At 41.0% G+C, this 11,908-nt stretch overlaps 1 protein-coding gene across 1 annotated transcript in view; it reads left to right on the top strand.

The window, feature by feature from the left end:
* Positions 1–850: 850 nt before the first annotated feature.
* Positions 851–11,908, top strand: part of PDCL3 (phosducin like 3) — a 91,327-nt gene continuing 80,269 nt past the window's right edge. Inside the window, exon 1 of the mRNA XM_086934720.1 lies at positions 851–1,156. Coding sequence (XP_086790846.1) covers positions 1,151–1,156 — 6 coding nt within the window. The 5' untranslated portion in view covers positions 851–1,150. The remainder of the gene's footprint in view (positions 1,157–11,908) is intronic.

The raw sequence follows: 11,908 nt of genomic DNA, 5'->3' as shown, positions 1-11,908 counted from the left end.
GCAGGCGCACCTTGATTTGCCTGCTGTCACTGCAGTCAGGAAAAAACAGACCGCCTGTGCCAGGGCACAAAACAGAGCCCGAGAGAGATCGGTTTCGAGGCCCCCTTTAAAAAACTGCTGGCGCTCAGCACCGGCCCACTTAATGCCCTGGGATTGCCCATCCTGTACAAGTTCGTAAAAACATACAGTGTGACTAGTGTGGGCAGTGATGACAGTCCTCAAGTGCAACCGGAAAACCTGAACACCTTGTGGCTTCCTCGCTTAATTTGTGTTATCAGGCAAATTATTTAATTCATAAATGTTGTCTTCCTTAGCGCTTATGAAAGTATTTCCAGATATAGGAGCTCAAACTACCAGCCATACAAAAATAACACTTTAAATTAAGTACTTTTCAATGCAGTGCTATAATGTGCCTATTGGAATCAAAGCTTACACGTTAAAGAACAGTAGATTTTGTAGCACCTAGAAAAATGTGCTGCATGGCTAATCACGTATAAGGTCCCAAAGGCGAGGCCAATTGGCTATGCCAATGCTTGTTTTGAGTTAGGTTGGAAATGCATTCTTTAGATCTCTGTGGCTGGCGCTACACCCCAAAGACCCGTATCGCGCACAAGTAAAAGTGACTGATTGAAACGCCAGACAAATAGACGTTGCTCAAAGGTACAGTATCCGATATTTAAGGTGTACATGCATTCATTTCTACGAACTTCAAGTGGTTGGGAAGCAGCTGCCCGTGAAACTACTTTAAAGATGGCCCCCATTGTATTGCGCGTTGTAGTGTTTTGGCCCCCAAGACACATGGACGTTCTCGCTCCTTATAGGGAAGCAGGCCGAGGCAGCAGGAAGCACTCGGTGTCTCCTCTACATAACTCGCCCGGAAACACGAGAAGGCGAAAGAAACGTTCCTGCTCGCACCTCCTTTTCCTTCAAAGTCTTGAATATACGGTGGGGTTTGATTGGGGTCCGGTTCATCTTTTCTAGTTTATTGGCTTGCATCCCAGGTGGATTCAGGTCGACGTGCATCGCAGTCTGTGAGTTTCTGACTGTACTCGGAAACAGAGCGCGCCTCTCAGTGTCGGTTGCTGCCCGGACCCTGAGCAGCGTGACTCCAACTGGGGCGGGGCAGCCGGTGACACATACTTCAGGCAGCATGCAGGTAAGAGTGTGAAAATACAATCTCAGGGAACAAATATGAATTATGTACGAGGCAAAGTGATGTAGACTAACATATGAGGTGTGCTGGCACTTAAAATCCTGTCTGACTCGCGGTCTTCTCCCAGCTTTGCCACTCGTTCATTAAAATTGTGTGATCGTGGGCATCCTCTGTTCAAAATACCTATTGACCCCTTTTATATAGCAATACAATAAGTACTGGTAGAGGTACTGCCACGGCCAAGCGTGTGGTCCTTCGCAGTGCTGAGTAAAATCTTTATCTTTAGAAAATCAAGTTCTTCCTACGCGTGTGCACAGTGCATTATTCTGGAAGTTGGCTGGCTAAGATTATCTTTTCTAGATCGTTTTATATTCTAAGGTACTTCTACTATCTTTTTAAGTTAAACTTGGAGTTAAACTGAACTCTGATGCGAGAAGTTGAATTCCTTGTTTGGTGATTGGTTGAATATCCCTGAACGGTACAGGGTTTTCATTGGTATGGAGGTCGATAGAAATCCAGTTTCCTCATAAATCATTATTAATGTGGAGCAATGCACTCCTTGAAGATGGTTCAGCAGTGTCTTGCTCTTCAATTCCCTGGGTTGTGTGGTTTTGAGTGGTATCAATTTGAGATGGCAAACATGTCATCCATTGATCCACGGCTCTGAGACAACAGAAAATTGGTGAGTTTCCATAGTCCTTGCAGCATTTCAGTTGAAGGAGTATTTGTGTGTCATCTGCAAAGTTATAGCATGTGAAGTGAAATTTATTGACCGGTGCCGGTGATGACTTCATGTGGATGTTGAAAAGCACGTATGAGATGATAGAGCCATGAGGGACCCTTACTTTTGGGAAGTACAGTTTGGAAGAGAAAGGGGGGGGGGGCTATGACATTAGTTCAGTTGTGAAGGTAAGATGTGATCCAGTCAAACAGTCCCCACTATGCCGACTTCATAGAGTCTTTGTATCAGAGTGACATGGCCAACTGTGTCAAAGGCAGCTAAGAGGTCCAAGAGAAGTAGTGCAGCAACCCTGTTCCGGTCAACTGCATTGTTAAGACCATCCTAGATGATTATTTTCTCCTAAATGACTTTTCTGTTCTCAAATGCTGGGATGTATGGGAATGTGACTCTTATTTGTATTTATATATGGAAGACCGAGCTGTGAAAAATATGATTACTTGGGTGCCCATCCTTTTCAGGAGTTTTGCTGCAGTTTCAAGATATTTTTAGAGTTTCTCTTAGTTCAGAAGTGTGCACTTTCTGATATTGGTCTATTTCTGTGCACTTCATTGCATTCGAGAGACAGTGTTACTCTTAAGTTTCAAACATTTGGTCAATAAATAGAAGTGAAGACCTTTTGTTCAGAATGCGAACACCGCAGGGGCAGAGGAAACTTTGAAGCTAGTGCCCTGAAAATAAATCAACTTAAAATTATGAAGAGGAAATGTTGTTTTTTGCCACCCGTCCAACCATAAAGAAGTGCCCGTTTTCCCATCCACCGAACTGTGCCTGCACAAAAATGAAATGCATGGTTTTCCCTATCCGTGTGGATACCACGTGCCCAGGGTCATTTGAACCCTCTCAGTTTAGCTCAGAGGGAGATCAAAAATCCAAAAAGGCTTCAAGAGCATCAGTAGACCATTTTTGTGAATTCTGAATTACCTGTATGCAATAATGCCTTAGAAATAATGCTGCAGCACCTTTTCCTAATTTTTTTTTCTCCACAGGTTTTATTATGAAATGTCAAGCGTGGAAAATCAAATGAGTTACATGCCAGACATTTTCAGATGCATTCACATGATTCTTACTCTCGAAAGAATATAGTTCTTGACGTAACAGGAGTAAATATCCATCTATTTCCTTGATAAGAATGGATCTTGAAATTTATGAATACCTACAAATTTTCCAGGACACCCCCGCCCTATATCTCTACGAAGGTGGTTCGTTACCCCATCTTCACTTCCATTGGTTTTTAGAATGGTACAGATCAACTTTCATGGGTTCCTGGGAGATGCGGTTTCATAAACAGCAGCAACATTTAATATTTTAAGTAGATAGCCATGTCATTTATGACATGGCAACATGTTCTGAGGAATGTTTTTTTAAGTATTGAAAACAAAAACATAGATAGGACCCAATTATCAAGTCACGCTATCCTCACCTGAAACCTATGCAATTTACTGTAATTTTCTCCTGTGCCTTTGATTTCTAGGTGTGTTGGGAAGGGCAACAGTGCCTGAAGCTAAATTCATACACCTGAAAATATTTAAAACAGGATAGAAAGTGTATTCTGTTTTATTTGCTGTTCAGTTCCAATATCTGGCTATCCTAGGGACCATTTGAACCCACACCAGAATTCTACAGAGTCCCTGTTCAAGGATAGGGCACTAAATGACCTGAGAATCTTTCCTAATGGGAGATGCTTTGCCCACACCTGTCTTTTCCGCATGACTGTGGGTGGCTTGCAAACAGCTGCCAGCTAAATTGCAAGGCCTTGCACCTGTTGTTTAACACCGGCCTCCACTCTTGAATGCATTTTTTTAAAATCACCATACGTAGAAAAAAGTACTCTATTTTGAAGACACTCTATCTTTCTTTTTTTTGTTGTTTTTTTTGTTTACAGTTACAAGAGCTAAGGTGGAACGGGTTAAAGTTATTTGGTCAGGATCATACAGTTGGGTCAAGTGGGTGAAGAAGGAATTGAAACCTGGGTACACGATTTACACAGCCTGCTGTTCAGTATATAGTGCAAGTGTAATATTTTCCATGGTGTTTGTCTAGAGATTAAACACATTTTGTGACGCGCTCCACCCCACAAAAAAATGTATTTGTGACTTTTATAAGGTATGGTCTCTTTTCCTGATAATCTGTGCTTGAACTGGAAAAAAACTTACTTTGGGAACCCAAGAATTGGGATTCAAAGATGTGGCAGAGGACTGGGGGTGAGAGGCACGAGGGGGCGGAGCTTGAAAAGCCGAGTCTGGCAGTGCATTTATTTTAAATACAATCAGCTGCAAAGGAATTGGCAACAAGGACAAATGTGACAGTAAATCTTTTCTGGCTTACTTCATTGTCATAAAAGTTTTAATTTTAAAACACCTTACATGGTTAAAACACCTGCTGCAGAGATCTTCTAGTGCCCCGCAATGTTGAGGCGATTATAGCAGGAGTAAGAGAACTCTAGTGGTTACTGCAGTTCTGGGATGGTGTTGTGTTTTGTCCAGTCATGGTTTTGACTCCTAAAGTAGAGGGTTTATGTGCCTGCTGCAAAACACATTGTGTAACATGTGGATCACAGATTAGTATATTATGTAGATAGGTAAGTGGGCTACAGCGTCTGATAATGAGATCATTGTGTTACGTCCCGTTCCTAAGTTGAGATCCTCACAAAGTATTACAGTGATCTATCAGCATCAAGAAACTGCATGCACATTATAAGCCAAAGGCTTGGTTTCTTTTTTTCTCAATCTGTTGTTGCTGTATTATTTCAAAGAAGCGTTCTTTGGGAAGTAGTACAGACAACCCCAAACACTGATGTGTTTTCTATCCCTATTTTGTCTTTCTCCCGGCCATTCACTCTTAATATATAATATCTACAAGTATGGACGATATGTGATTTCTACACTTTAGAACACTCATTGTCTTATGTAACACTAGCCTACCCGTCGCACGTTGCTGCGATCTCAGAAGAAAGGAAATCTAAGGAAACTTGTTATGATAACATTTAATTTACATTGTGTCATTTTTATTGAAACTTATTCTTTTTAATATGGAAAACATTTTAAAGTGTTGTTTTAATTCTGTTTATTTATTCGAGTGCTTGTGGATACACGTTATTTTTTGTTTTTCCGTCTGGTGCGTACACAAATAAATCAGAAGATTTTCCGACGCGTGAGCTGGCCACATACAGTTGTCCATGTGAGAAGCGCGGATTCTCCAAATCTAGTCCACACACTTGCAGCAATTGTCCTTGTGCTTTGTTGATGGTCATTGCAAAAGCGAGTCACACCGGAAACTGTAAACGTTCAGTATTGGAAAGATTATGAGGGCCGGGGGGGCGATATTCAACACTTTTTTTTTTTTGCCAGAAACCTTCGCAGGCGTGTACTAAACAACTTCCCAAAGTTTCTTGCCGATTGGATGAATGGTGTAGTAATGCATAAAGGACAAACAGACAGACATACTTTCGTTTTTATATATATATAGATAGATTTCAAGTGCATAGATTAACACACTTGTATGATTTATTGTGTTTGATGTAAAGCGTTCTGATACCCTACACTGGGATGAGTAGAACTATAAAAGAATTACATAAAAAAAATAGTAGGTTGTATTTAAATCATTATTTGTGTAATTGTAATTACTCATACACACACACCCATGTATCTGGCCATTTTACATGCAATCACTTCTCCTCTTACAAAGAGGGACTAAACAAAGTGAAACACGTGCTTCCAAGTCATAGTTTCTCTAACGTACTTGTAAAGTGAGGAGCTGTGTGCCTTTGTATTAATTTGCATTAGTAGTGTTAGGCTTGAGATGGCTCCTAGCCAGAATGATTCTTCAACAAAAGAAGGGCTGATGGCTCTTTTGATGAGACCCTTTTCTTTGGGTCATCTGTAAGTGAGAAGAAGAATGCCCCTTTGCAACCTGTAGGTTGCTGCACCGAACTAACGGAAAGGAGAAAACGTGTGGGTGCGGATGAATTGTGTCCTATTATTGGAAAATTACACCAGGAACAATTCAACCTATTTTCCTGGGTCGGACAGATTCGGCTCCGAAATGGATGCTAGAGCCAGGGTCTGGCAGGACCCCCTACTTTTCAGCACTGCCGATAATTTAATCAAAATGAATTTCTCTTCCTCACCCTAGTATATTCCACCTTGTGTTAATCAGAGAAAACAGGAGATTCTGAAGGACAAAGTCAGATAGACTGGGGGAGGGTGGGCTAGATAAGCTGATGCAGTGCTCCAAGGGAGGATGGACGGATGGGCGTTGGAGAGAAGTTAGAGGTCCCTGACACTGGGTGCAGTCCCAGCTCTGAGACTTTACTGTGCCAACATCTGAGCGGGAAAGAGATAGCAGTGGGCGTACTCTGGCTCTCGTCTTTCAATCTTGGAAAACCAATGGAGTGTATCACTCCATCTGGCAAACAATGGAGTGAGACAATGTGCTTAACATTGACAGACAGTTGAGTGATACAATGCAACAGCTTTCCGAGATTGAAAGAATCCTATAAGAGAACAGTCTTACAAACATATATTTTCCCACTGTCACATCATATACCGGACATGAATGAATTAACAAACTGTCGACAAGAAGTGTGGAGCATAAACAATCATGATATATATATATATATATATATATATATATATATATATATATATATATCAAAAAAAATAACTCCTACAACCAACAGTGAACATTAGTTTAGAATAATTAAGTACTATACATTACCACGCGTGGTAGATCTCAACAATGTGAAATACCAGTGGATTGAATGAAATAAAGTACCTGATCTATCCAAAGATACCAAACACAGGAGAATGTAGAGACAGATGCCATAGTCGTGATGAGATCCATACAGTTTATAGAGGGTTGATATGCCGCCACTATATCTGTTTGTGGTGTGATCAAGCCTACTTTGTTTTTAGCAACTTAGGAAGGATTCCTTTTCTGGAAGGCTGGATATACATCCTATGATGCTTATTTGATTTTATGGCAAAGTGTAAGCGCACCACCATGATCACTGCACCATCTGCACTTTAATTATTTGATTGAACTTATATCAAATGAATATAGCTAGGACCAAAGAGTGGCCTTATGTGCATTTATTGATTAATCCAATAGGGTTTATGGAATTGCACAATAAAGTGTAGGAGATTTATTCACACAGGCACAATCTATGTATACTTGCCTTTCAAGTGAATCCCATGGGGCAGCTGTCCACGTTTGTTCTTACCCCACTACTGAGCATTAGAACGTTGTTGGCATTTAAATGTCCCAAGCAACAATAAAGGAGAAGTCCCTGCTTTTGCTAAGTCATATCTCATTACAGGATTATGCGGAATCAACCAAAGGAGTAAACTTAATGTATGCATTGTTATTTAAATACTGTAAAAAAAAGTAGTCTTCATCTTCAATACATCGTCCTCCTGCTGTTTGTTAGATTTTAACTGCGAATGAATCTACCATCAGAAGATGTTCTTATGCACATTTCCAAGGACAAATGCCCAATTTTGGGTTCAGCCATTTTAGAGATGGGTTCAGAATAATACCACTCAAAAGTCTTGTGAAAAGCTTAAACTCTCAGAGTTGTGGATCAGTCCTTCAGGTGTTTCATCCTGTTTAGGGCCAGGTAGTGTGATATATCAGGCCTGCTTCTTCAGGGTGAATAGACTTGAGCGTGGGTTAATGCAGAGAATCCTAAATATTATGGCAAGTACCAAGCATTGGCAAACCCAAGGGAAATGCACTTGCGCACTTAGCTGTTTGTGTAATGGAGAATGAGCACTGACAAAAGACACTGGATTGCAGACTTATTGGATTTGCAATTACTGTTTCCCTAGTAGATAGCCTTTACACATGCATGATGGCCCTCTTGAATATTTTAGTTTTTTTTGGAAGCATAAGAAAACCCATTCCAGGATGTCCACTGCGTGTGCTTCATCCATCTTGAAATGGTTTCAAAAGCATTAAATTATATCCCTCCCTCGTAGTGCGGCTCCAGGACTCTGTTTCTGTCACCTTTGTGGCTTGAGTTTTGGTAAAATATGTAAAAGGGGTGTGGAGCCTGATATTACTGTACCCATACTAAGGGCAAAGATCATGTTTAATGACCAATCCTAACAATGATTGTTCAGGTTAGCAAGAAGTCGCCTCACAAATAAGAACTGGGATATAGAAGGGGGGGGGGGGTGTGGGGGTCAGTGTAATAGTGATTGCCAGTGTGTAACTGAGACATTCTATTCCAAACTTCGATGCTACTCAATGGAGAGAACAAATCCATTCAGTGGTTTCAGTTTTACCTGGTCTTGAATTGAATGTGCCTGCTTGTACAGAAGAATAAGCGACTTTCAAGTGTATCCGACGGTTCAGAAACAGTAACCAGCTTGCAGGTGTGATCTTGCCTTCCTTTTAATTGGTTACGCTCTCTGGGGTCTTTCTCACCCTGGAATTATCAAAAGCATGTGGTCGTCAGTCAGTGGATTGCAATAATGAATGTCAAAGGCACTTTGGCGTCTCACTGATGGCTGCTCCGCTTAACTGATGGATAGCGGTCATTAAATAAGACCCAGGCTTATAAATTACACGCCCACAGGAGCTACATCTTGATTCAAGTTGACTGCGGGGGTCTTTGTCAGTGCCTCTTCTGACCACTCATTATCCAGATTAAATTACAGCGGGTGGCTAGTAGGCTCAGTGTACAATAAAACACCCTGTCCTCCGTGCTGTGTGGTCTGCCGGAAAGGTCAAACTGTCTTGTGCTGCCATGGGCTCTCTTTTTGAGATTATGTAGTCTCACTAGATTGCCTTGCTTTAAGTCTGAATGCATAGTGTTTTAATGCTCTATTGTGTTGGTATTGAGTCAAAACACTAAGACTATGAACAAGAGGGCAATTCCACCCTTGCCAAATGTTGGTTGTACATCTCTCACCTGTAGCTTTCAAATCTCCTCGGGTGGACTCTCATCCACTGGGATCCTTGTAGAACCTATACAGGGTAGGCCGGTTGTATCTGTTTTAAGCATGAAGCAATGCACAGTGCAGAGCCATTCCACCACTGTACATTTCTCAACGCCCTCCTTTTTTAATCTAAAAAACATGCATAGGTTTTTCAAGTGATTCCTATTTGGATAAGGACCGGATATTACATCGAGGACCATTATCAGACTATAATTACATTATATCTCGACCTATGTTGGTATTTCTAGTTCATAGTACTGTTATTATACTGATTGGCTTGTCAAATTACTGCTGTGAAGCAAATTTGCAAGACAGTCCAAGTTGTTAGTTACAAATGTTTTTTTTTGACAGGCATTTAAGACCTGAATCTAACAGTTGAATAAATGATTGTTTAGGAAATCTTTATTTATTGCATATTGAGTATTTTGTGTTCTTCTATAATAACTGTGGATCATTCGACTTGGAAAAAGGTCACAAGTGAAGCCAATTGCTAAGACTTTTATGGCGTTGATAAAGGAATTAACAACATTTGGAGGTCCTGGAATTTGTTAGGACAATACCGCATATCCGGAGTAGCCCAGATTGCTTGGTGCACATTGTCTCGTGATCTGCAATAATCCATATATATCAGATCAACCATATACAAAAGCTGCAAGATGTTTGTGGTGTTGTATCTGGCGTTGATGCATTTTAACCCTCTGATGATTATATACAGCCTTCATCAAGGATGGTCACCTGGTACAGTCAACAGAAATCTTTTACTTGACCACTTTTGGTGAATTGTACTGTATACTTCTAAACTGCTTTCAAGGTGTAAGCCAGCGAGGGCTTATTTTCTGGTCTTTTATCATCGTGATTGTTTCCGATCTTGTATAAGAAATGTCCAATGTTGAACAAAAGGTAACAGATTTTTGTTTTTGGAGGGTGGCTGTTTTTGGTGATTCGGAGTCTCTGTGAGTGTCAAATCAAAACTCTGGCACCAGATGCTTGGTAGGTTAATAGCTTTCCATTTCATATATCATGAATTTTTAAATCATTTTTCTTCTAAATTTTGCTTTTTTACTCAATCGTGCAACAATTGGTGTATCCGTTTCTGCACTGAGCAAGATGCAGTTCATCTTTTTCTTCGCACTCATTATCCGAAGCCAAATGATTTGGATTTTAACAGCTATTGATAATTTTCCCACATCAGATGGATTGACGGGCGACTTGTAGGTGTTCTGAAGAAGTTGCTCTGAATGTTCACTTTGAAAGCAACTTTATCAAGTGCAAGGTTTCTCAAGTTTTTTATGGTCATCACTTTCCAAAAAACGCAATTCATAACGTTAGTATGACTACAGATTTGCCCTGATCATGTTTTTGTTTGGTGAAATGCAATCCTGTGATTTTCAAAATGCTTGCTATAACATTATCACCAAGGAAGTAGTTGGTAAGCCTTAGATAAAGCAGTAACAAAGTTCTCCCTGCCTGGGTCTTTTCAAATGCTCAGCTGTAGTTTATCCTCTTTTAAACTGCCTGCACTGCAACCCATAAGGAAACAAGCATGTGGATATTTTTTTATTTTCAACAAGCCTTTTCCTCCCTCCATATTTAGTTTAAATGAGCATGGTTTCAAGCCTTTAGTTAAGACTTTAACAGGTTAATACTTAATTTTGAAATGCTGCTTTAAAATCATTACATTTAAAATGCTTTGCCAATTTCGCTTGTGTTAACGACCAAAGTAAACTTCCCTAAACATGCTCCAGATCGAAGAGAAACATTCTGTCCTGTCCCTCCATTCCAAACCTCACTCCATCACGTTATTGTTCTTAATATAAGGGTCACATCTACACCCTACGCTCATCCGGGGCATTCGGGTATGCTCTCCAACAGCTGCTTTCCTACCATAATACCAAATCCCTTTTTGTATGACGTGAACCCTAAAAAAATGGCTTTTTTATCATTTATCTGGACTTGAATAACCATTCTCAAGTCACCTTTACCTGCGTTTTTGACATGGCTAAAGAAAATGTTTCACAATGTAGTCGGGGCTTAGTTCATTTTAAATATTATACTCCTCTAATAATATGTTTTCCAAGGGTGCTTTGAGGAGGTTCACAAAGGCCGTTTTACACACACACCGCAAAATTCTAATTGTAGATGTTTTCTTTATGGATAGGATAGGCAAACGCAGTGCCGACCTATCATTCCATGTAATTGAAATAAAAGACTCCAACCAACCATATGTGTTCGAAATGGGATTTCGGGTGGGCAAGGCTTGCGCCAAAGCCAGGCAAAAACCACCACTCTAGTCAGGGCAAGGGAGTTACACTCCGAAGATGACCCCTGCTTGGTACGAGCAGCCAGGCTTATCCTGGAGTCAATGTGTAAAGTGTGTGCGCAATACACACACACACACACAGCAACACCCTAGGCACACCACAAAAGGAACTCCACACACGGTTATATAAAAAATAGCCTTAGTATTGTCATAAATACATTAGAAACATAATCACATAATATACATTCTGCCAACTGGCACTAGGCAATATTCACAAGGGATTATATACAGGACCGGGCTAATCGGGCAACGGGCAGAACCATTGGATCAGGTAAGTACATGCAAAATACAACCAGTAACTACTGGTATATTAATGACCTGAGGCATCACATTAGCATAAACACAATGTGCACCAATCGGGGTCACAACCCACTAGAACTGGCCCCAGGTCAACTGGCCTCTTTCAGGGGCTCAAATTCCCTATGTCCACCAATGTCAGGGCTGACTGCAAAAACAGCAAAGCAAAGTGTGCAGATGCACAGCCTAAACATGGCAGCTGCCCACTAATTGCTGGGAAGCTATGAAAATGAGCCCGGGCACCAGCGGGCCTCCTGAGCCCTCTCTGGGACTCTAAAGGAAAGAAGTAATTGTGCCCAAAAGAAGAACCGTTGCAGTGGCCCGTAACTGTGGCTCCGCTGTGTAGCAAAAAGACACTGGCTTCTCACCACTGCAGCCCGGGAGAACACAACCAAAGAAGAAAAAGAAGAGAGGCTCAGCCCCACACACCACTCCTTGGGGCTGAGTGAAGT

Source organism: Lissotriton vulgaris, chromosome 8 (genome assembly GCF_964263255.1).
Source record: "Lissotriton vulgaris chromosome 8, aLisVul1.2, whole genome shotgun sequence".
Lineage (NCBI taxonomy): Eukaryota > Metazoa > Chordata > Amphibia > Caudata > Salamandridae > Lissotriton > Lissotriton vulgaris.
This window is presented reverse-complemented; position numbering and strand designations above follow the sequence as displayed.